The sequence below is a fragment of the Ursus maritimus genome, unplaced genomic scaffold (assembly GCF_017311325.1).
Source record: "Ursus maritimus isolate PB19 unplaced genomic scaffold, ASM1731132v1 scaffold_4, whole genome shotgun sequence".
NCBI classification, from domain to species: domain Eukaryota; kingdom Metazoa; phylum Chordata; class Mammalia; order Carnivora; family Ursidae; genus Ursus; species Ursus maritimus.
In genome coordinates this window covers 62,974,432-63,001,612 of record NW_024426552.1, presented here as the reverse complement: position 1 = coordinate 63,001,612, position 27,181 = coordinate 62,974,432, and the positions used below count along the sequence as shown (strand labels likewise).

The window sequence follows — 27,181 nt, the reverse complement described above, 5'->3', positions numbered from 1 at the left end:
CCCCCCCCCCCGCCCCCGCTGCCTGAACATAGACTGTTCTTCCACTCACTGAGTGAACAAGAACTCCAATGACTGAAAGACATTTCATGCAGACAGCATGGGTCACCCAAGGCCACTGCCACTCAGGATCAGACAGGGCTTAAGCCATGAGTTACATGGAAAGATCTTGCAAGGACAGGGGATTTCCCAGTAGGGAAGAAAGGAACATGGGCCTTACATATTTAAACTAAAGGTCTTATAGGCTGGGCCAAAAAGGATCTGAAAAGAGACTGTTGAACTTTATATCTATAAATTGTTAAATGAGCTTTGTCTTTGTTTTAAAAATGGTTTTATTATAGAGGCTTAAAAATATATTTATTTAAATATATGGTAAGCCATTGTTATATGTAATAAAGTACATATATAAAATAAAAATATAACTGTATAATTGAAATGTATAAAACAATATTCTTAAACCTCTGTAATAAACCATTTATATATATGTTATATATTAATAAATAATATATATAATTTGTGTTATATATATTTTTATATATGTATGTGTGTGTATATATACACACACACACACACACATAATTTGTTTGTTAACAGGTTTAATTGCCTTCCTTTCCTTCTGGACCTGTGTGAGAGTACTTGGAGCAGTGACTGCCATCTGGTGGCAAGCCAGAATCATCACCTTGTGTAAACTAATGGTCACAAAGATGCCCACTCTTGACTCCCATGGTATGCACTGCCAGCAGGGCACAAGGAGAGCCTGGAGGGTGTCTGATGAAGGAGCCTAATGAAATAACCCTTCGCTTCCACCTGAACCAGTTGTTCATCCCAGAGTCTGAGCCAAGAGCCAGCTCTAAAATGGTTCCTCTGAAGAGAAGATTTGAATTGTTCTTGTGTTTTAGTCTAAGATCTGCTGGTTAATGACCAGCAGGTAACGAAGACCGTGAATAAGTGCACACCAAAAGGGGCACGTGATGACATGGAGCCTGAAATAAACTGTTCCGAATTGTGTGACAGTATTCCTGGCCAGGAGCTGGATCGGAGTCCTCTTCATGATCTCTGCAGGACAATTGTGAGTGAACAGCCATGGGGTGTCAGGGTTGCTCAGATATACATGTTGTTGTTGTTGTTATTGTTATTGTTAGTGGTGGTGGTGCAGTGGTAGTGGTGAGGAGGAGGAGGAGGAGGAGGAGGAAAAGGGGAGGGGGAGGGGGAAGGGGGAGGGGGAGGAAATGCTCATGCAGGCCACATATTACCCAGCTTTGGGGATGATGGGGCAGTTTGTGTTTGATCTATAAAAGAGCCTTCATTCCTAACAGCTCTTTATTCTGTTCTCAGACCTCTTCCCACTATAGCAGTAAGACCATTTCTTCATTATCTCCTGTCCTTCTGGGTGTTGTGTGGACCTTTCTCAGCTGTGGACTTCTTCTCATAGTCTTCTTTCTTGGCTTCACAATTCGCTGCAGGAATAACAGGTAAGCAGTCCCATACCTAGTGTCTCATCTTCTATCGCCTGAATCATGAAACCCAGAGTGTTACTATCCTTTTGACATCATGAACTATTAGGAGGTATCACTAAAACTTATCTCCTACTGTGGCATTAAGCTATGTGAGAAGTTACCCTGACATCGTCCTGGCCTTGCAGTACAGTTTCCTCTTGAGGAAAAACAATCTAGTCCAGTATTGTGGTAACTACTACAAGGATATCCAAGAGAATGAAGGAAAGGTATGATCCTTCTGAGAAAATGAGGTATTTGGGGGGTTTTGTTTGTTTGTTTTTTTAAATTAGTTTAAGGGTAAAATTTAGTGATTCATAAGTTGCATACGACACCCAGTGCTCATCACAACAAGCACCCTCCTTAATGCCCACCCCCCATTTACCCCATCCCCTCACTCACCTCCCCTCCAGCAACCCTCAGTTTGTTTCCTAAAGAGTCTCTTAGGGTTTGCGTCCATCTCTCTCTGTTTTCACCATAGAAAATGAGGTATTTGTATTAAAAACAGAGAGCATGTAGAGAAGTATTCCAAAGCAACATTAGAGTCTACGGCCGATACAGTTTGGAAGCAGCATAAGTGGGCTAAGGTTTCTGAAAAAATAGTGAGGCCCTACTATCCTGTTGTTCTGTTAGATAAGTTCTAGCTGGTTAGAAAGTCACTGGCTTGGGATGCCTGGGTGGCTCAGTCATTTAAGCATCTGCCTTTGGCTCAGGTCATGATCTCAGGGTCCTGGGATAGAGCCCTGCATCGGGCTCCCTGCTCAGCGGGGTCTGCTTCTCCCTTTCCCTCTGCCTCTCCCCCAGCTCATGCTCTCTCTCGTGCACACTCTCTCTTAAATCAATAAAATCTTTAAAAAAAAAAAAAAAAAGGAAAGAAAAGAAAGTTACTGTCTCCTCAGGGTAAGGATCCATGGCTCCCAGGGCTGGCAAAAGAAACTAAATGAAGACTTTTTTCTGAAGCAACTTGCAAAATTCTGCCTTCACTGCTATTGGATCCTTCCCTCAGGACCCACCCCATCTCTCCCACACCAACACTCTTTACCATCATCCTGCCCCTACTGCCCCAGCCTGCCACCTGAGAAGCCCTGCTGCAGCTCTCTCTTTGTGGCCCACAGCTGAATTCTAGATGGAGCCCACATCAGATTTCAACAACTCCCTCAGAGAGGTCAAAATTGCCTGGCCCCACCCCAACCTTATACTTTGTGATGATCACCTGTGCTCCACCACCTGGGTTTGGCACTCAGATGAGGGTCAGTCAGTTGGATTTGTCAGCAGGTATTTTGGGGCACTGTTGGCCATTTGAGGCATAGAGAACATGGAATTGTTCAATAGCAGTGACTTGAACTGCTGTGTCAACCTCAGCGTGGCCGTGACGCATGGCAGTCAAACCTTAGTATACCTCTGATGCTGTCACAGCCACTTTTCATTCTGTTCCTCAAATTCACCAAGCCTACTCCCATCTCAAGGCCTTTTATTTACTATCCTCATATGTTCCCACTGCCTGACAGTCTTCCCGTGGCTGGTTCCTTCTCATCTTATAGGTTTTGGCTCAGATGTTACCTCTTTGGGGAAACCTTCCCTGATCATTCTATCCAGAGTAGCCTGTCTACAGAATGGCCACCCAGCCCCAGTATCTCATTCCATATATTATCACCCTATTTTATTTTCTTCATAGCAATTATAACTCTCTGATATTACCATATTTATTGATTTGCCTGTTTATTGTCTGTATCTCCCATCAAAATGTACAGTCTTTGAACACAGGGACTTTGTCTGTCATGCTCACCACTGTCTCCAGCATTTAGAAAAGACTGTGGGACATAATAGGTACCCAGTAAATATATTTTCAGTGACCCTGGGAAGAAGGATATTTACATCCCAATGGTAGCTGCTGCCAAGAGAATGACTGGGAAAATCATGTATTTCAAAGTTAGAGAACTATGGAGTACAATCTTTTCAGCTGCAACACATTTCTATAGTGCAAATTAATACCCAATTGGCAAATAAGAAGATAATATAATTGGTTCATATGTAATTTTCCCCCAGCACATCAGTGGTTTAAAGCATTCAGAGGCAAGCCTTCCTACAGTTAAAGAAGGAAGCCTTAAGCTAAGAATATTGCACTACTGTGGCAGTGCAAGTAGTAGCTGGTATAATGGCTTCAAGAACTGGTGTACCTCCTATGTTATGAAGTAGAGAAGATATTTCCCATGTGTTTAAAAACAATTGATTGTTGAAGAAGTCACAGATCCAGAGCAGATTTTTAATTTGGATGACAGTGTTATCTGTTGGAAGTGAATGCCCTCAAGTACCTACATCTTGCAGATTTAAGGCTGCAAAAATCAATTGTGACCTGAGTACAAATGGTGGTAATTGACATTTGCTGAGTGCTCAGTTTTTTAATTGGATAATCATTATTTTTATTAGTAGTTTGGTTACAACATTAAATATGTTTCAATTCTATGGCCCCATACTATTTTCCCCATAACCCATTATTTTTATACACAAATTTGTAGAATGCAAGGTTTTTAAAGCATTTATATATCCTGTTAGAACAGGAACACTTGCAAACAGTGTTATAGTAGAAACACCTATGTTTCTTTCATTCCGTTAAAGATTTTGCTGCCTGTCTTGCTTGCAGTGGGAGCATGACTTGGCATAAAGAATAAAATAATAAGAGGCACTGTGAATAAAAACACATTTTGCAATTAAGTAGCTTACAAGTTCAGACAAGGAAAGATACAATAACCCAGTTTCAAAGTGCTTTCTTAAATAACAAACTTTGAAGGTTCAGCATCACAGATGGTTCATTTAATTTCAGTTCTTTGGTCTCTAAATTTATGATTATGTGTGTGTGTGTGTGTGTGTGTGTGTGTGTGTAGCACCACAGGAAGAAAAATATTTTAATAAAATATAAATATTATAGTAATGTTCAAGTTCAGTTGCAGATACGGCATTTTTGATAAAATTTTAAAATGTAGTCTATAAGAGAAAATCAGTGAAGATAAAGAAGACCTGAGCAGCGCTATCAACCAACTTGACCTAATTGACATTTATATAATTCTACACCCAACACCAGCAGAATACACATTCTCTTCAAGTACACATGGAACATTTACCAAGATAGATCATATTCTGGGTCATAGAAAAAGTCTCATTAAATTTAAAAGGATTCATTTCATACAGAGTATGGTCCCTGACTACAATAGAATTAAATTAGAAATCCATAACAGAAAGAACTCTGGAAAATTTTGAAATATTTGGAAACTAAATAGAACACTTTAAAATAACTCATGGTCAAAGAAGAAATCAAAAGAGAAACTAGAAAGTATTTTCAACTGAATGAAAATGAAAATATAACATATCAAAATTTGTTAGATGCCATTAAAGCAGTACCCCATATTAGAAAAGGAGAAAGATCTACTTTATGAAACAACAAAAAAGAGCAACTTGAGTCCCAAAATAAGCAGAAGAAAGGAAATAATAAAGATGAAAGTGGAACTTGATGAAATAGAACAACAACAACAAAATCAGAAACAAACCATGAAACCAAAGTTCTTTATTAAGATCAATAAAATTGACCAACCTCTACTTCAAATGATCGGGGGTGGGGGCAGTAGAATATATAATTACCCAAATAAGGAAAGAGAGGTGACATCACCCAAGATTCTACAGGTATTAGAAGGATAATAAGGTAACGTTAAGAACAACTCTAGCAGGCAGTCCCTAACATGTTCTGCATTAATTCCAACCTCCTGATAGTCACATTCATGGGAAATCCCCTCTCTTTGAATATGGGCTGGAATTACTGACATGCTTATTAATGTGATATCACTTTTAGGATAAGGTTACAAAAAGACTGTGGCTTCCTTCTTGGATCTCTCTCACTCTTTCACTTGCTCACTCTGAGGGAGGCCACCTTCTTGTTGTGAGCTGCCCTGTGGAGAGGCCCACACAGCGAACAACTGATTTCTAGTCTGCATCCAGCAAGGACTGAGGCTTACTAACAGCCATGTCAATGAATTTAAAAACAGATCTTCTGAGGCCTGCTAATAGCAATGAGGTCGGAAGCAGATTTTACCCCAGTTGAGCCTTGGAGGACTGCAGAAATGCTGGCCCCTTGATTGCATCCTTGTGCAAGATCCTGAGCTAGAGGCTCCCAGCTGATCTGTGCCTGTGTTTTTGAAGAAATGTCACCAGTTTTAAAGAACATCTTCTGAAACACTGAAAATCATGGAGCATTCCCTAATTAATTCTATGAGGACAGCATTACCCTGGTATCAAAACCTAATAAAGACATTAGAAGGAAAAAAACTCTATAATAGCCCTCATGACCACAGATCCAAAATTCCAAAGAAGATTTTAACAAATTGAGTCCAACCAAATATCAAAAGGATAATCATGACAAAGTGAGATTTATCCCAGGAATGAAAGGTTGAATTAACATCCAAAGATTAATCATTTAATTCACCCTATTTACCAACTTAAAATAATGATCATCTTTCTAGAAAGAGAAAAAGCATTTTGACAAGATTCAACATCCATTCCTGATAAAATATCAACAAACTAGCAATGGAAGAGAACTGCTTGAACCTAACAAAGTGCATCTGTGAAAAAAAAACTATAGCCAACACCAATTTTTAGTGGTAAAAGACTGATTACTTTCCCATTAAGATCAGAAACAAGACAAGATGTGTGCTCTCACTGCTTTTATTCAACGATGGAGATTTTAGTCAGTGCAATAAGATAAGAAAAAGAAATAGAAGGCACCTGGTTTAGAAAGGAAGAATTAAAATGGCTTTACCCTCTGGTGACCAGATTGTGTATGTAGAAAATTCAATAGAATCTATTTTTAAAGAACTAGAACTAATAAATGAGTTTAGAAATGTTGAATTATACAAGATCAAGGTATAAAATTCAACTGTATTTATAAATACTGAAAACAGACAACTGAAAAGTGAACTTAAATGCATTGTCATTTACAGTACCATCAAATATATGAAATATTTAGGGATAAATATAACAATGCGAAATACTTGTACACTAAATAAAAGCTACAAAACATTGCTAATCTAACAAATATTGTGAAATACTTACATGCTGAAAACTATAAAACTGCTGAGAGAAATTAAATCCTAAATAAATGGAGAAATACTGTATTCATGGGTTGGAAGACTCAGTATTGTCAATTCTTTCTTAATTGATCTATAGACTAAGCCCAATTACCATCACAATTCTAGCTTACTTTTTTTAAAGATTTTATTTATTTATTTAAGATTTTATTTATTTGTTTATTTGAGAGTGAGAGAGCACAAGCAGGGGGAGCAACAGAGGGAGAAGGAGAAACAGGCTCCCCACTGAGCCGGGAGCCCAACGTGGGGCTCTATCCCAGGACCCTGAGATCATGACGTGAGCCGAAGGCAGACACTTAACTGACTGACCAGTCAGGCACCGCTAGGGAAATGCAAATTCAAACCACAATTAAATGCCACTATACACTTATTACAATGGCTACAGTTTTTAAAAACTGACTAAGTCAAGTGTTGGTAAACACTGCTATGTGGCACAATCACTTTGGAAAACAGTCTGGCAGTTTCTTTAAAAGCTCACACACACCTACCCTACGATCCAACCATTTCGCCCTCAAGAAAAAATAAAACTATATGTCTGTACAAAGACTTATACACCAATGTTCATATCACTTTATTTTAATAGCCAAAGATTGGAAATAGAACAAATATCCATCAACAGATGAATGAATAAACAAGTTGTGGTGTATCCATACAATAAAATACTACTCAGCATTAAAAAGAATGAATTATTGATACTTGGGACAACATGGATGACTCTCAAAGTAATTAATGCTGTGTAAAAGAAGCCAGGCAAAAAAAGTTGCATACTATATGATTCCAGTTATACAAAGTTCTAGAAAATTAATCTGTTGTTAACTAATCTGTAGTGACAGAAATCAGATGAGTGGTTGCCTGCAGGTGGGTGGGGAGTGGCAGAAGAGCAAAAAGGTGGGATTACAAAGGGACATGTGGAAACTTTTGGGGGTGATGGATATGTTCATTACCTTGATTGTGGCATTTCATAGATATTTACATATATCAAAGCTTACCAAATCATGTACCTTAATTATATGCAGTTTATTGCATGGCAGTTATATTCAATAAAGCTATTTCAAAATGTAGTCTACAAACATTCTTATTTTTCTGAGAAGGTTCCCATGAAGGGAAAAAAGTATACCATATCTGGTGTCCTTCTTCAAAGGGCCCTGCTAGGTGACCTGAAACCCACCTGGTAACTGTGTTAGATATTAATCACTATTATGGGAGAATGCATTATTTTTTTTTCTAGATTCCTCTTACAATTTAATAATCACTTAACTTGGAGCAAAGCAGGTGCTTCAGACCCAAAACTTCTCCTGGTGCCTCCTATGTAATGTATAAAATAAGGGCAATGTCCTAAGTTCTGTATGAAGCTAAAGTTGTTCATTAAAGAACTTTTATTCTAAGAACTTATCTCACTGTCGCTTGTGATAATGAGAATAGATACTAGTTGTTATTTACATGTTGTTATTTCTCAGAATGAAAGTGGCATTTGCACAATAATCCCCAGTATCCTGTATTTTACTGCCTGGGAAATCAAGAAATTTGAATAATAAGAATTGTGTAGGAATGAACTTTTGCTCTGCTTGCAGGTTAACAAGTTAACCTGTTATTATCTTATAGATGCTAGCAAAAGACTTGAGACTCGGGCTCAGAGACAAAGTACTTCATTATTCATGGCAAAAGCAGTAGTCACAGCTTTATATTGCATTTGTGCTGGTTACCATGCCCCCAAGTCCCCATGAGGATGATGCAGGACCCACGATGGAGGCTTGAACACATGGGGAGCTGTCACTAAATGAGAGGAATCTGAACCTGAGGAATTCCCCAGTTTTATAGTGAGTCATAACAAGTCTGGTCTTTGTCTGGGGGAGAGATGTTTCCTCAGTAAATATTTGCTGAGCTGAACACCTGTGCTCAGGATTCTGTGTAAAATGTAATTTAAGTGTTTCTGGGAGCTTCAAATGCATCACCTAGGTGGAAAAACATGAGCAAATCCAAAAAATACATTCTGGTTTTTTTAAAAATAGCTTTTCAAAAACTAATGCCTTGCTGCAGGGATAGCTATGTTCTTTTCATATTGATTGTTTCAGGTCTGCCCTCCTTGTGGTTTGTGTAATTGGAGCTGAAGGGAAGGTGACAGAGAAGAAAGGAAAGCAGTTGGCATCTTGTTGGCTATGAGAAAGTTTGCACTAATCTTGGCCCTACAAAGCTTTCTGGTATAATCCTTAGTTTGATGGTTATTGGCCAAGAAGTAAGAGCCAGTCAGTCCTAGAATAAATACCACCCATATAGCTGATTTGGGGATAGGTTTGCAGAGCCTAGGACTGAACTGAGGCAGAGAAAGGAGCGGATCTTACAAGAACTTATCCAAAAAGAAAGCTAAGGTTCATAGTTGGGGGGGAAAATCATATCCATCATCACTTCCAAAGGTTTGAGCATAGAGCCAAAAGTAAGTGGTGTATCATGAGGTCAGAAGCCGTTGGCATTCAGGAATGGTGCTGGAAAAGAGGTGAGAAGCAATAAGGTGACAAGATGTAGGATTTTGAATAGAGATGAGGTTTTCTTGGGTACTGGCTGGGAGATGGAATAGGAATGATTCAGCAAGAAGTTAATGAGGCAGGATCGGGGTTAATGGATAGGAGTGTTTTCTACATGGCCCTCTGATGCTGTTTGTCCATCCTGTAGTCAGACCTAAATCACTATGACCCCTAGATGAAGTTGACACACACCCCTTTTGCATACCCACTGTTAACAGTTAAGCACGTCATTGACCCATCACAGCTTATTAGACTGGAAGGAGGAGAACAGTGTCTCCCTTGGCAGAAAATGAGCTCCTTGACTTTAGGACCACATCTTATTCATCTCTGTATCTCCATTGTGCCTGGACTATACTCCTTGTTTCCTGAATGAACAAATTAAATGGACTATAGACTATGACAATAAAGGTAAGTTCTTAGAAGATGGATGTTCTCATCCTTTAACTTTAATATGGTAGCAATTCTATATAAAATTATGCCATAGGTAAGCAATTGCTTTCCATTGTTCTTCTCTCTCCCTCATGGTGGTTGTCTCTTCAGGAGCCCAAAGAATGACATCCAGAGCCTCAGTTTCCCATTGCTCCTGGTTGTGGCCTTTCATTCTAAGTTATCCTTTAAGTCTTATCATACCATTAAAATCTGTTTGCTTTTGATGCCCTGTTGGCCACAGAGTGCTGTATTTTTAGAAGGCCTTCTCATAATTAGGTTCTTACAAATGTGCCTATTACTTTAACAAATACTTATTGAATTAGTCAACAATCTATCAGGTACTATTCTTGGTGTTGGGATTGCATCAAAGAACAAAGTAGCCAGAAAACCCCTTCCCTTATGGACCTTGCTTTCCTGCAGAGGTGAGCAGGCAATAAACAAATCAACTGTTAAATATATTGAATATTAGTGATAAGTGCAGGAAAGAAAAGTAAAACAGGGAAAGTGCATGGGGAATATCAGGGTGGTAGTGCTATTTTAGAGTTTGGTCAGGAAAGAACTCACTGAGAAGGTAACATTTGAGTATAGACTTGAAAGACATAAGAAACAAGTCATGAAGTGAAAACCATTCCGGGCAGAGGGAACAGAATATACAAAGGCCATGAGGAAGGAATGAGGACCAGTGTGGCTGGAACTGAGTAAATGAGGCAAAGAGTAGGAAAAGATGAGGTCAGAGAGGTAAAGGGGGGTAAGGGGCAGATCATGTAAGGTCTTGTAGGTCAGTGTAATGACTTTGGCATTATTCCAAGTGTTATAGGGAGCCATTATAGGGTTTGGAACTGAGGAATGACATGACATGGCTTAAATTTAACAGGAAAACTGGCTGCTTTTTGAGAATAGACCTTTAACATTTGAAAGAGCTACCTATAGCACTCCCTTAAATAAAGTCATGTTCCTTGGGTGCCTTAATTCAAGAATACAAAGGGCTAAAAGTGGAATTTAAGGGGGCTTAACCAGCCCCCCAAATGGCACAAATCCCCATATCTCCAACTGGTTCTGTTCTGATTGAACCCTACTAATACAGTAGGAAAAGATATGCAGTATCTCTACATAGAAAGTCATAAAACATTTTTGAGTGAAGTTAAAGAAGTTCTAAATAAATAAAGGATATATTGTTTTTATAGGTTAGAAGACTCAATATTGTAAAGATATATGTAATTTCTCCCCAGATTGATATATGGATTCAGTGTAATTGCAATAAAAATCCAACTTTTTTTCTTTTCTGGTGAAACTCAACAAGCTGATTCTCAAATTTATATGGAGCTTCAAAGGGCCAAAAATAGCCTGGAAAGAAATGGACAGGGTGGGAGGATTTCTACTTTGGGATATTAAGATTTATTAAAAAGCTAGTGATTCATACATGCTAAGTATGCCTTTGGGGCAAGGATAGACAAATAGACCAATGGAGCAGAATAGAGAGAATCCAGAAACAGAACGAAGCATGTATGAACACATTTTAATAAATGGGGCTGGATCAGTTGGCTATCCACATGGGGGAAAAAATGCAACTTCAGTCTTGCCTCAACAGAATCATCTGCTGGTGGACTGTAGATTAAAATGCAAAAGTCAAACAATAAAGCTTCAGGAAGATAATGTAGGTGAATATCTTCATAATCTTGGGACAGAAAAACATCTTAAATAGAAAACAAAATGCACTATTCATAAAAGAAAAGATTGTTAAATTGCCCTACGTAAATGTTAAGAACATCTTATGTTCACTAAAAAACACCACTAAGAGGAAAAAAGCAAGCCGTAAATGGGAGACCATATTTGCAATGCGTGTATCATCAAAAGATTTTTATCCAGAATAAAGGACTATGAATAGAAAAGAAAGGCACAGAGAACACAATTGTTTTTAAATGAGAAAGAGATATGAACAGATGCTTTATAAAAGAATATATCCAGGTAGCCAATAAATAAATGAGAAAGTGTTCAACTTCATTAATCATCAGGGAAATGCAAAGTAAAGCCACAGGGAGATAACACTACGTACTCACTTGAATGTCTATGATAAAAAAAAAAAAAAAAAAGACTGACAAAACCAAGTGTTGGGAAGGATGGGGAGAAACCTGAATTCTCATGCATTGTTGTGGGAGTTTCAATGTTACAATCATTTCAAAAAACTGTTCAGCAGAATTTACTAAACCTGAACATATTCATACCCTATGTCACAGAAGTTCTAGCAAAAATTGCGTGCATATATTCACTGAAATACATGTACTAGATAGTTCTGAATAGAACTATTGCTAATAGTCCCAAACTAGAAACTACTCAACTATCCATCAATAGTTTAATGTCTAAAGACATCATGGTATATTTAATGATTGCCTACTATACAACCGTGAGAATAAACAGTCTACAACTACATGCAACAATGTGGATGACTCATAAAAATAATGTTCAGTTAAAGAAACCAAGCATAAAGATGAAACCCTATATGGTTCTACTTATATGAAGTACAAAACTATGCAGATTTAATCTGTGATGTTAGAAGTCCAGATCGTAGTTACCCTAGAGTTTGAGGGGGAAGTTAGGGGAGCACAGTGGCAGAAAGGAGCAAAAGGAAGGCTTCTGGAACACTGGTAATGTTTGTTTCTTGACCTGTATGCGGGTTACATAGGTTCATCAGTATTCAAAAATTCACTGAATTATACACATATATACACTTTTCTTTATGCATATTTTCTTCAGTAAAAGTTTTAAAAATTATCTTTGAGTTTCCTAAGAAAACCAAAAAGGAAACATCTAAAAGGAAGATGTGTGCCGTTTTATCAGTAGAGACAGCACTATTTTTTAATAGTTTCTGAAAAAAATTTCTCACTTTTATATCCTGGACATTGATGATTAGAATGGATAGGTATACTATAAATGCAAAGGTGAATTGCATAAGACTTTTTTATGGTACAATTGCTAATAGTAAAAAAATAAAAATTTCTGTTTATCAGGAGGACATCAGTAAATGATGCCAAGAGCACAAGCAACAAAAGAAAAATACATTCAATGTCACCAAAATTAAAAATTTTGTGTTTCAAAACACCAATTGAGAAAACTAAAAGAACTCACAGAATGGGAGAAAATATTTTCAAATCATATATTTGATAAGGGACTTGTATCTAGAATGCATAAGGAATGCTTACAACTCAATAATAAAAAAGACAACCCAATTTTAAAACGAGCAAAAAATCTGAATAGTCATTTCTCCAAAGATCTGTAAAGGGCTGATAGGCACATGAAAAGATGTATGACATCATTAGCCATGAAAGAAATGCAAGTCAAAACCACATTGAGATCCCACTTTATGCCCTCCTAACACATCTAAAATTTTAAAAGACAGAGAAAAACAAGTGTTTGCAAGGATGTGTAGAAATGGGAACCCCATATACTGCTGGTGAGAATATAAAATGGTGCAGCTGCTATGGGAAATAATTTGGCAGTTCCTCCAAATGTAAAATGCAGAGTTACCATATTACCAGTAATTAGATGCTTACGGAGATACTCAAGAAAATGAAATCCATGTCCACACAAAAACTTGCACATGGATGTTCACAGCAGCATTCTTAGTAGCTCCAAAGCAGAAACAATCCAGATGTCCACCAACTGATGAATGGATAAATTAAATGGTATATCCATACAATGGAACAATATTCAACAATTTAAAAAAAAAAGAAAACCCTGATTCATGCTACAAGATGGGTGAATCTTCAAGCCATATGTTAAGTGAAAAAAAGGCAGTCACAAAAGACTGTAAATTGTATGGTTCCAATTATATGAAATGTCCCAAACAGATAAACATATAGAGATAGAAGGTAGACGAGTGGTTGCTTATGGCTGGGAAAAAGCAAATAAAACTATGGCGTAAAACTTAAAAGGTAATGTTAAAATAAAGATGTGAAGTTATGAAATTCTCATCTACTCATGGTGAGAGTGCCAACTGATATAACCATTTAGGAAAATAATTTGACATATCTTTTAAAATTAACAACATATACATCTTGTGAGCCAGCAAATCCACTTCTAAATTGTATCCAGGAGAAGTGTATGCACATTTGTATCAAGAGTTGTATAAAGAGTATTCACAGTAACATTATTTGTAATCACCCCAAATGTCCTTTAGTAGCAGAAGGAATAAATAAGCCGTGATATACTCTTACAACAGACTATTATACAGCAGTGAAAATGACAAGTTTCAGAAGAATCTCACAAACATCAAATTTAAAAGCCAGACACAAAAGAGCATGTACTATATAATTCACCTTATATAAAGTTCAAAACCAGACATAACTAAAGTATAGTGTTGAAAGTCAAGATAGTGGTTTGATTTTGGGGAAAAGGAAGGAGTAAGTAAAGATTTTAAAATGTTATAATGTTTTCTTTCTTAATTCTGGTGATAGTTGCATAGATATATCCTTTGTGATAATTAACTGAACTAAATATTTATAATTTTTGCACTTAAAAAGTACCTTTCCTAGTCCAAGATTATTAAAAAAATAAAAACAAAACCCCTCAACCTGTCAGGTATCTATAACTGCAGGAATCATGGATAGGAAGTGGCAATGTCTTCAGGGGACTTTGAACATGAGAACAGAGTCGACTTCCAAATACCTTATTTACATAATATCAAATGTCCACATGTGTTCATCTGCTTCACCATAATAGCCTTTCTTTCTTTGACCAAATTACCTCATCAAGATTTGTCCTTAAGTTTTGTTTTCTTTTGCTTTCATAAATGTAGCTGAGTATTGAAATCTCACATAATTTGGATGCTCACAAGATTACACTGTAATATGACACTAATCATTATCTGATCCTATTCTATGCCTTATTCCATCTCCAGCCCACTAAAAAGCTTGCTTTTGGGGTGGGGGGGATGTCAGATGGTACACATTTTTCAGGCATTTTGAATTTTGCCATTTCAATGGTGAAAGATGCTATTCTTTCGTGTTTGCGTGTTAGGAGGAGCTGGTGCTCAGGGTGCTAATCTATGCACGCTGACCTTTGTTTCTATCTGACTGAGCAGATGTAGGAATTAATCACTGTCACTCCTGGATGCTGTGGCTGCAGCTGTCCCCCACTGCCTTTCTGCCCCTGATAGATTTATTAGTGTATTTTGTTTGCTAGAAAACATGCCCCAGCACAGAAGAACTGGCAATCTATGAATATAATTTTCTAGAAACATGTTTTTTCCTACACATCTGTACCTATATACTCTGAACTCTTTAAAAGAAGAAGAAAAAGAGAAAAGAAAAACTGGTAATACTCTTTATGTAAAACCCAAACAATTATTTTCCATCCTGAGAAATTTCATATTAGACCGATGTCCTACGATTGCAAAGCACTGTCTTCTAACCTCTCTACTCTTCTTTTTGCAACCAGCCCCCCCTTAACTCCCAACTTTTAGTTTAGTCCCACTCCCAGAATCAGGGCATACTTTGACTCTAGGCACACAAAAATAAGTGTTCTAAATTAGTATTAAATTCATTTTATAGCAGACCCCACTACAATCTACAGAACATAATTTAACACTTTCTACACTCCAAGCATCCCCACTATATAGATATCCCTGCATCCTCACCAAATCTAACGCCTGATGATATTGACACCGGCTGGATTGAAAATCAAAGTAGCCACACCCTTTTGGATATTGGGAATTACCTCTAAAATCCAGTATAAATTTCTGGTCTATCCATTTTCATTTTACCCCTTCTCTCTATCAAGTCAGCATGCTCTGGAGTCTGTTCCTTTCTGGTGGCCCACTGACTGCCAGAATCCAAGACCTCAGCCTTAGATATGTACCCTAGCCTGCGCCTCTCTGATACCAACCCCTCACTCACTGGGACTTCTGCTTTTTTCTGCACTCTCTTACCCTGCTAGATTCTCTCTCACAGTTTACTCCTTTGCTGACTCTTTCTCAGAATAATCTCCAGGTTTTAGACATCCTTGCACGTTCAATCCCTAAATTACTAGTACTTTCTTTATTTTGATACTCTTGGCATCATTTATGTGTCTTAATCTTAAGAGTCTGCCTAGACTCCTGAATTCAAACTCCTCTGGCATACCCTTTTCAGCCACCATTTGAACCCCAATTCTGATGGTCTTCCTTTTTCTGGTAGTGGTACCAAGTGCCTTATTAAGAGAGGACAGGTTAATCTTCTAGATGTCAATCTTAGTGATGGGGCCAACCTCTCAGAAAAAGAGAAACAAGTAAACCAAGTGTCCATCAACAGGTGAATGGATAAACAGAACATGCTATATACAGACAATGGAATATTATTCAACCTTAAAAAGAAAGGAAATTCTAACACATGCTACAGCATGGATGAACCTCGAGGGCTTTATACTCAGTAAAATAAGCCAATCACAAAAGATAGATACTATATGAATCCACTTATATAAGGTGTCTAACATATCAAACTCAAAGAAATAGAAAATAGAATAATGGTTGCCAGAGGCTGGGGAGAGGGAGAAATGGGAAATTATGTTTAATAGGTACAGAGTTTCAGTTAATGTTCAGTTAATTGTGGTTTAATGGGTATAGAGCTTCTGTTTTACAAAATGAAAAAGTTCTGGAGATTGGTGGCAAAACAGTGTGAATATACTTAATACTAAGGAACTGTGCATTCAAAAATGGTTAAGATGATACTTTTTGTTATTTATGTAATTTTACTGTATTTTACCACAATTAACATTTTGTTTAACTTTAAAGAGAAAAAAACAAAAACTCCTATCAGTAATAACTCATTTGGGTCAAATAATCTCATATAGAGCCATTTCCTTAAAACTATTGTTTATTGCTTGCACCATCTCTTAGGAGATAATGATCATTCTTAAATCACTGCCTGTTTTGTAGCTTGTTACTTTATTTTTCATGTCTCAGATTTGCATATCTGAATCTTTGATATCCTCTCTTTCAAGTATTCAAAGATTTCATTCAACCATACTCAAGATGTCTTAGTGATTTAGTAGGTTTTGTTCACATCTCCATTGGCCTTCCCCTTTCCAGGCATAGAATAGTCTGTCCTCATTCAGTAAAGACCCTGCCATTCCAGTTTTCCTTCCCTAGAATTTATTTATATTCTTCATACGACCAGAGTCAGATGTTTTATTCTGTAATATGAGACTTTACCCTGGACTTTAGGTTCTCAGAAGAAAGGGGAGGGGGTGGCCTAGTTTTGTGTGAGACTTACAACAAACAATAGTACAATAGAAATGTTACTGGCAAAGGGAGTCTTACTCAAATCTCTATGGGTAAGACTCTCTTAGACACATAAGGTAAAATAGGAATATACATGTTCTGTTTTTCTTTTGAGATACAATTCACATACCATGAAGTTCATGTTTTTAAAGTATTTAATTCAGTAGTTTTTAGTATATTCACAAGGGTGGGCAGTCATCAGCACTGTCTAATTCCAGACCATTCATTACTCCAAAAAAGAAACCACATACCCATTAGCAGTTTCTCGCCATTCCTTCCTCCCTGCAAGCCTCCGGCAACTACTGGTCTACTCTCTGCCTCTATAGATTTGCCTAATCTGGACAATACATATAATTGGAATTATACAACATGTGGTCCTTGGTGTCTGCCTCCTTTCGCTTAGCATTATCTTAGCATAATGATTACAAGGTTCATCCATGGAGGCGGTACTTCATTCATTTTAATGGCTGAATAATGTTCTGTTAAATGGGTATTCCATATTTTGTTTTTTCCTTCATCGGATGATAGATATTTGGTTGTTTCCACTTTTTTGGCCGTTACGGATAATATGCTACTATGAACATTTATGTACAAATTTTTGTGTGTACATGTGTTGCCCTTTATCTTGGGTATACATACCTACAGGTGGAATTGTTGGGTTATAAGATAGTTATATAAGTGCTGAGCTGTTTTCCAAAGTGACTGTATCTTTTTACAATCTCACCAACAATGTATGAAGGTTTAAATTTCCCCACATCATTGTCAACACTTACTATTATCTGTCTTTTTTATTGTCACCATCTTAATGTATATAAAGTGGTCTTATGGTTTTGATTTTACTCAAATCATTGTGGCTTTGGTTTGCATTTCTCTGATGGCTAATAATGTTGAGCATCTTTTCGTGTACTTATTGGCTATTCGTATATCTTCTTTGGAGAAATAGTCATTCAAATCCTTTGACGATTTTTAAACTTGGATTATTTATCTTAGGAATATATTTAACCAGTGATTTCACCAAGTTGGTTCACAAGAATATGTGCTCAGGAGCTTTTAAAAATCCTAATACCCATGCTTCACCCTAGGCCAGTTAAATCAAAATATCTGTGGGTAGAACACCAGCAGCATTAAAAAAAAAAAATCCTCCAGATGATTCTAATGTTTGGAAATCAGTGTTATGGATGACCAGTCTGGATGACCAAGCTGATGATACCAATATAGAAATGTTAAAGGCTGGACTCCTGAGTGTCTCAGGTGGTTAAGCGTCTGTCTTCGACTCAGGTTATGATCCCCTGGTCCTGGGATCAGGTCCTGGGATCAGGCCCTGAGTTGGGCTCCTGGCTCAGCAGGATGTCTGCTTCTCCCTCTCTTTTTGCTTCTTCCCCTGCTCATGCTCTCTCTCCCTGTATCTCTCTGTCTCAAATGAATAAATAAAAAATCTTTTTAAAAAATGTTAAAGGCTTAGAAATTATGCCAGGTATTATAAATTGAACTAAATGTGAATTGTAAAAAGCCTAATCAGGTCAAGAGGTAGAGGGGAGCTTTTTAATAAGGATTTTTAAAATAGGATTTTTCCTAGAAACGGAAGTTTTAAACCAATGACAGAGAATATGTCCTGGCTGTGGTTCTTGCCTATTGACTAGGACTAGATCTTAGGAGCTAACCATGGGTGAGCCAGTAAATGTGACTAATAATGACACAATTAAATCCATAAGCCCAGACAATTTATCTCAACTATTCAGTGTTCAAAAGGAAACTATGACAAAATGCGAGTATTAACTAGGAGAAAATTGAAATTTAGGCTTTTGAAAGTCAGAAGGAGATTGGAGCCTATTTTAAGAGACTTTATTGGTAGTATAGGGAANNNAGAGTAACAGAGGATAAAAAAGAGAAAAAATCCAAGCACTTAAAAATGTGACAGTCACAGTGGAGGGAAAATGACATCTCTCAAAGAATGTAAAAAGCTCCCCAGAGGAAAGCAGGAAGCCCACAGAGTTTGTCAGGTTAGGTATGAAATAGGAAAAAAGACTTTGAGAAGCACCTTTGAAGCGAGTCCAAAATACATAAAGGGATTATTTAAATGGATTAAAAGGGAGAAGCTAGAATAACAGCAGAATCTTCCGCTGCTAATACTAGGGCACAGGGAGTGGTCAGAGACCGAAAGACAATAAGACTAAACTAATTATGTGCCTCTGAATTTATTGAGAAAGATACCAGAGTGATTACCACACTGAAGTTGTCCACTACAAATGGATCAGAAGAAGCTGATCAAATAGTTCTCTGGGTTTTGCATATTTCAAGTCAGGTAGACAAATGAACACTGACCAGTTGCTGGAAACTGTTGGTGTTCCTCTTGAAATTTTTGAAGTCCTCTAGAAGAAATTATTCCCTTGGTCATGCCTCTCCCTCCTCTTACCACGAAGCCTCTTAAAAGATCAGTTTTCACTAGCCACCTCCACTTCCTCATCTCCCATTCATTCTTCAACTCATGCCCTGATTTCATTGAAATGACCCCTTGCTCAGGTCATTAAATTAACTGAGCTCTTTTTAGACTTCATCCTATTTAGCCTCAGGCATCATAACACTTAACCAGTTCCTCTGCTCCTCTCCTCTGAAACCTTCTCTTTCCTGAACTTTACCACACATGAATGTCCTGACTCACCTCTCTGCTTCCTGCCAGCTGCTTCCACTGGCTCCTACACTCCATCTACCTATTTAATGTTAATAATTATCCTGAGTTTCCATCTACATTCAGGTTTAATGCTATACCCCTCCCCTGGTCTTAATCCCTCTTGCAACATATCCTCAAGCCCTGCCTCTTTCAAGTCCCATTCTCTAACTTTACAGATGACATTCTGAGATGGACATTCCTTAGTCAATTCAGATTCAGTGACCAAAAACCAGACTCAAACCTTACCATGAGTCCTGCACTACCTCTGTGTAGATCCAGTCTCAGTTAATGGCACTACCATCCATCCACTCCTCATTCTGGATTCCTTTGTCTCCCTGCACATGCAGTTAGTCACCAAGTCCTAGATGTTAGCTTCTCAAATGTCTCTCAGTCTGTCCTCTGCTGCCCATCTCTATTGTGTAGCCCTCATCTACTTTCCATCTGGGTTATTGTGGTAGCCCCTTGGCTGGTCTAGCCCATTTCCAAGTTAGCTACTGCTCTCTTGCCAGCATTTTTTCCACGAACACAGACCTGGTTTTCTACTGCTTCTACAACTCCTTAGATAAGGAGTAGGATCTTTTGTAGTCTGGCCCTAATCTACAATTTCTGCTTATTCCCTTTAAAATAGGTTGTGCTTTCACAATACAGGGTAGTAGTTGTTTCCTGAGCACATCACTACTTTTATCACCACATCTTTGTTAATGCTCTTCCTTGTCTCGTTTTTCACCTAACGAACTCCTCTTTGTCCTTTTTTTTTTTTTTTAAGATTTTATTTATTCATTTGACAGAGAGACAGCCAGCGAGAGAGGGAACACAGGCAGGGGGAGTGGGAGAGGAAGAAGCAGGCTCCCAGCGGAGGAGCCTGACATGGGGCTCGATCCCAGGACTCCAGGATCACGCCCTGAGCCGAAGGCAGGCACTTAACGACTGAGCCACCCAGGCGCCCCTCTTTGTCCTTTAAGACAAACTCTTATCCATCAAGTGGGGGCCCTGGGGCAACAGCATCAGTATCATCTGGGAACGTGTTAAAAATACAGATTCTTGGGGCCCTACCATAGACCCTACTGAATCTGAAACTCTAGGAGATGATGACCAGATTTGTATTTTAACAAGCTCTTCAGGTGATTCTTACCAATTCTAAAATCTAAAAACCACTGTTCTCAGGCAGTTCCTTTATCAATGCTCATTGGACTTTATATACACCTGTAATACTTACTACATTGTTTCATAATCATATTTACCTATACACTTATCTACCTCCTCTGCTACAAATTGCGTGTGCAAAGTCAAATACAATATCTTGTGTATTTCCTATCACCTGCCATGGGGTCTGGCACGTAGGAGATGCTTGATAAGAATTCAGAGCCTAAAACATACCCATCCCCTTCAGGATTTGCTCCAGTTAGAGTGCATACAAACACACAGAACTGGATAATCAAATGATATTTTTACTCTTAAAGGCTTATATGTGTCACACAAGCCAAAAGCACATATACTGACATACCAAGTGTCAGCAAGGATGCAGAGAAACTGAATGTCTCCTATTGCTGGTGGTTATGTAGAATGGTACTGTTACCTCAGCCATCAAAAAAGAATGAAATCTTGCCATTTGCAATGACATGGATGGAACTAGAGAGTATTATGTTAAGCAAAATAAGTCAGCCAGAGAAAGATAAATACCATATGATTTTACTTATATATGGAATTTAAGAAACAAAACACATGAGCATAGGGGAAGGGAAGGAAAAACAAAATAAGATAAAAACAGAGAGGGAAGCAAACCGTAAGAGTCTCTAATTGTAGGGAACTGAGGGTTCATGGAGGGAGGTGAGTGGGCGGTGGGGTAACTGGGTGATGGGCATTAAGGAGGGCACTTGTGATGAGCACTGGGTGTTATATGTAACTGATGAATCACTAAATTCTACCCCTGAAATTAATACCACACTATATGTTAACTAACTGCAATTTAAATAAAATCTTGAAAGGAAAAAGAATGGTACTGTTACTTTGGAAAACAGTTTGGCAGATTTGTATAAAATCAAACGTATGTTCACTATGTAATTCAGGAATAGTACTCCTGAGTATTTACTCCTAGAAAAGTGAAAACACAAAGACAAATGTTTACAGCAGCTTTATTTTTAATAATCAAAAAATAGAAACAACCCAAACATCCTTTAGCAGGTGAGTGGATAAACCAGCTGTGGTGCGTCCATATAATGGAACACTACCCAGCAATAAAAAGGAACAAGCTATTAATACATTGCGACAATGTGGATGAGTCACAAGGGCATTATGCTGAATAAGAGAAGCCAATCTCAAGAGGTTACACACTGAGTGATTCTACTTATATTGTATTCTCAAGAGATGAATTTATAGTGATAAAAAACAGATGTGTGGTTGCCAGAGGTTATAGTTGGGGGAAGGGTGTGACTATAAAGGATAGTTTGAGGGTAGTTTTGTTTGTACAATGAAACAGTTAAGCATCCTGATTATGGTGGTAGTTGCATTAATCTGTATGTATGATAAATTTCATAGAACTACACACACACACACACACACACACACACACACGTACGCACGCACACACAAAGAGCACATGTAAAGACTGGTGAAATGCAAATAGAGTCTATACTTTAGTTAATAGTATTGCACCACTGTCAATTTCCTGGTTTTGATAACGTAATCTAGTTATGTAACATGTTGTCTTTGGAGGAAGCTGGGTTAAGGGTCAAGCTGTTTTGCAACTTCTTATGAGTCTCAGATAATTTCAAAATAAAAAGTTTTTTGAGGAAAGGGAAGCACAGGGATTGTGGGCGAAAGCTGAATTAGAAAGTGCTCCTTGACATGATGCTAGCATGGGGGCCAGGGAGTGGAGGAGAGCTTGTTGCCTGGTAGAGGTGGGGGAGGAGAAGGGAGGAGGGGAGATTCCTGCCTTGGAGACTGGTAGAGCTTGGCCCAGGCCTGTTAGCCTCTCTACAGTCCGAGTGCTCCCCCCTGCTCACCTGGGCGAGTGTGGGTCCCAAGGTGAAAGCTTCCTCCTCAGCAGTTTTCCACGGGGGAGAAAGGGAGGAAAACCCTTCCTCAGTAGGCCTCAGTGGAAAAACAGAGAGCGGGGGATAAGGGTTACTCCTTGACAATGTTTACAAAAGGTTAAGTGTGTCAACAGTGAAAGAACCCAGCGCTGGAATCAAACTCCACTTCAATCCCAGTCCCAACTCTTACTAGGCATGTGACTTGATCACCTTATTGAATTTTGCTGAACCCCATCTCCCTGTTTAAAAGTAGGGGTAATGAAGCTACGTATCTCAGAATGCTGTGAAGATTGCATTAGACAGCAACTGCCTAGCAAAAGTAATGCATGTGTAATTAATGTTGGCTACTCTTTTTAATATTATTCCATATCGTTGTCAGTATTCTAAGAAATAGAAAAAACATGCATTCAAATGATTCTGCCATGTAATTTTTTATGATTCAGAGGTACTTCAGGATCCTTCAGTACTTCAAACTCATCATAAAATTAGCATTCAGACAATTTAACTTAAAACCAATAGTTGTTACTTTCTATTACAGGCCTTTCATGTGCTTTTTATTTTAGATACATTATCTCTGACCTTTATAGCACTCAGGAGGATAAATATTATTTTTCCCATTTTTAGATAAAGAAACCACCTCAGCATGGTTAAGTAAATCACCCACCATACACAGCTCGTCAGTCTAGTCAGTCTGATTTCAAAGCCCACGCTTTTCCCACTACATCATGTAAACCTCAGCGTTAATCCACAAAAGCTACTTAAACACACACAGATTATCTAATAGTTGTTCCTTTCACATCAGATTACAGGACAGAACACACAACTCCTGTCACGGCCTAGGGCAGACACTTCCAGGCCATGCTGGAGTCAAGACTTGGAGACTCTAGGCAATGATGGAAAGCAAGAGCCCAAAGCCTGTTGTGGCAAGAATGCAGTCTGGGGTTCCAGTCAGGAGGTAAAGTCAGAAGCCATGAAGGGAGCCCTGACAATGTCCAAGCTCCAGGCCAGCACTCAGCACTCAGAATTGGAAAAGGCAGGCAAAGCCCAGCAGAAGGCACTCCAGAGGACTCAGGATTTCCTCTCTGTCCACTTGACAATAAATGCCCCCTAATGGAGGCTTTGAGGAGCCTTAGTTGAGGAGGCAGGTAAAAACCCTTGGCCTACCAAGGACATTAGGAACCAGGGTCAAGAAGACCCCTAGCAGAAGTTCATTATCAGAAGGATGGACACAGGATCCCAGGTGGCCAGGGTAACCTAGGGGGGAAGTGAAAGAACACTGGAGGGAATCAGGAGTCAGGGCATCTGCGTTAGCTGTGCCATTGTTGTCCCTATCTGGCTGTAAAACTGCCCCGCAGGGTCCCTTCATCGTAAAATGAGAGGGTCGGGCCCAATCCCTGGTTTAAGCAGTGTTCCTCATGACCCTCAGACTCATCTCCTGTCCTCGGCAATTCCTGGGGGCAGAGTGGTGGGGAACAAGCAGTTTGTGCCTTGCTAGCAGTCTCCCTTTTATGCCTTTTAAGTACTGGACCTCTGAGAGCCTTCTAACTCTAACGGTCTATCTGGGATAACAAACAGTAAGTTTCCACCAGGTTCAGGGCCCTGTGTCAGGCGCTAAAGGGCAAAGCTAGGTAAACCCAGTCCCAGCGTCAAGGATGCCCAGATCCTGGCCCAATGGGGAGTGATTCCAGCAGCTGTAGTTGCTCAGGATTCCTCTCCGGCTCACCAAGGCCCCAAGTTCTCCTGCTACAATCCTGAGAACCAGAAAGAAGGGGAAGGAGAGAAAGGAAACCTTCCCAACATGGCTGGTGAATCCTCTGTGCCTCAGAGACATCGATATACATGTCACCTGGTAGGCAATAGATAATACTCTGATTTACAGCAGACTGCCTGTGATTGGATGTTTCATGGGGCCAAATGTGCCTGTGCTTTATGCTCTACTTAAAATCAGGGCGTCTGCTGTGCCCTCTGGGAAGTGCTATGCGTCTCCTGCTAGGGACTGCTCAAGGCCTTTCCCTGGAGCTAAGGGGAGAAAGGAAGTTGAAATCACTGTTTCATAAATTCAAACACATGGCTACACTCTAGGTTATGTGAGAGGAGAAGATTTTCATGTTTCTAGTGTTTCCCCCCCCTGGCGTTTTAAAACACATTTAAAATATATTATAATTGCATGAGACATGGCAAAAATATATTTAGAAATAATTTTTTTAAATTGATGTGGAATGTGGTCATAATACTCCTAATTAAAACCATACAAGCTCCTTTCTAGTATGGGTACCCTTTGGGGCTTTTTCCCCCCTCTCATCACCAGCTTATCTTGAATCTATCAGTATGCTTTTTCACTACTGTCCTAAGTGTGAGCTGGTAAAATGAAGTAATGGGCATTTGGTCTTATATCTAAATTTCCACATTTCAACTTTAAAAATATTTGCAAGAATACATTTTTTGAAAGTGATCCTTTGGTCTATTTGTATAGTCTAGGAGAGCTATATATTCTGAAATTTGTTCTCTGAAAATTTATTTGCATTTTCACATATAAATATTTATAATGAGCATACATTCATATACATAGATTTTATTAAGTGGCCCAGTGATATTGAGAAAACAACTGCTAATATTAAATTAAAATTTTATTCTATTCTGAAAGAGAAAAGGAAGAATAAGAAAATTGTCTTTGCAGTAAAAAATTTAGAAACTAGGGAGGTGGTGTCCAGATGAGCAGAGGGCAGAAATTATACCTCATTTGCCTTCCTATCTCCAGTGCTTAATACTTTAACAAATAGATATTTAGGAATTGTTGAATTAATGTTTGACATAGGAAGATCATTAAAAATATAATAACTAATAAAACATGGAAACACTGAGGTCATCTGCTAAAGGGGAACTTTGGGCCAGGATCGTTAGCAAGTTTTCTTTTTTTTTCTCTCTCTTTTAAGATTTTATTTGTTTATTTGAGAGAGAGAGAGAAAGAGCACAAGCAGGGGGAGTGGGAGAGGGAGAAGCAGGCTCCCACTGAGCAGGGAGCCCGATGCGGGACTCAACACCGGACCCTGGGGTCTTAACCTGAGCCGAAGGCAGACACTTAACCGACTGAGACACCCAGGTGCCCCAGCAAGTTTTCTTTTGCACTTAATAGCTAAATGCTTTGTTGATTAATCGATTGATCGACTGATTGACTGATTGAGGTGTGAATTCTAAAGCAATTCTGATAACTAGGTCAGCCTGTTGTTCCTGCTTAAGGTAGAGAGGCAGAAATACAAAGTAAGACTGGCTTGTTAATAAGCCAGCAGTAGCAAAAAAAAAAATAACCTTGCCTCTGCAATAAGTTGAGAAGGGGAGAGCTGGAAAGGAAAGTAGATGTCATCAAGTCCAACCACTGCTAATCATCTAGCTATCCTGCAGGCGGAATGTCTTCGTCCTTCCAGTCCATCTCCAGCTTCAGCAGCTGCAGGCCTGAACTGACAGAATCGTGGTAGGAGCCTGCTCTCTCCATGTAAAACAAAGCTATACAAGCACTTAGGGCAGGCACACTTAGAGAGGCCTGGCCCACCCTGGACAAGAGGCAGGACTGAGTGTTTCAGCTCACTACAGAACATAATTGAGTAGCTGCAAGGATGTAAAGAGAATGCATACGTCCTAGCTTAGCTGCAAGCGGCAAATCAGTCCAAGATCAGCAGATTTTCTGAAGTCAGGAAATGGGATGCATGTTGTTAACCTCTGAGCAGATGTCAGCTGAGACTGTCATCTGTGTGGTCATGAAGATGAGGGCTCATCCATCAACTGCTTGACAAGGGCTGTCATCATATCCCTGGGCCTCCATAGCCCTCGACACATGATGTAAGAGACATATTGGACAAAAGCATTCCCTGGGGGAATTCTCCAGGAAGAATTCAGCCAATGGAAAGGAATCTTTCAAGTGGCCTGATTTCATTGGAGACAAGTAAACACATATGTGTGTGTGCATATATGAATATACACATCCCCAAGACGCTGCACTTTCATAGAGACAAAGAGAAGCTTCACCGGCAATCTGTTAGAATTCTTTCTCTCACTTATTTTTAGACTCCCCCAGCACCATGCTGAGTGGGGAAGCAAAGGGGTGGATCACCTGAACAACAAGGCTTTTCAGTGACAGTTTAGGGTGTGGAGATTTGTCGAAACCCAGTGTCTTTGGAAGTCCACAGCACCCAAAATACCTTGGCCCCTTCGTGTTCAATAATGCCATTCCAGGAGGGGCTTCCTAAAACTCCTACCATAACCCAGAATATACCCCTTTTGTCTTAACACGCAAACATCTAGCCAACTCTTGACTTTCTCTCTGACTGTCAGAGATCTCTGCTGCTTTAGAGCCATTTGGCACCCTTTTGGAAGGATGAGAGCCTCATCCTTCTGCCTAACAGAGGAAAGCATTGCCAAGGAAAAATGGGATTAAGAAAGAGGACAAAGAAAGAAGAAGTGAGGGGCGCCTGGGCGGCGCAGTCGTTAAGCATCTGCCTTCAGCTCAGGGTGTGATCCCAGCGTTCTGGGATCGAGCCCCACATCAGGCTTCTCTGCTAGGAGCCTGCTTCTTCCTCTCCCACTCCCCCTGCTTGTGTTCCCTCTCTCGCTGGCTGTCTCTGTCAAATAAATAAATAAAATCTTAAAAAAAAAAAAAAGAAGTGA

General features: G+C 39.0%; 1 protein-coding gene across 1 annotated transcript in view; it reads left to right on the top strand.

Annotated features, from left to right (window-relative positions):
- GPR156 (G protein-coupled receptor 156) overlaps window positions 1-27,181 on the top strand; it is an 87,602-nt gene that overhangs the window by 32,072 nt on the left and 28,349 nt on the right. The window contains exon 3 of the mRNA XM_040621724.1: window positions 1,275-1,469. Within this exon, the coding sequence (XP_040477658.1) occupies window positions 1,275-1,469 (195 nt within the window). The remainder of the gene's footprint in view (window positions 1-1,274; window positions 1,470-27,181) is intronic.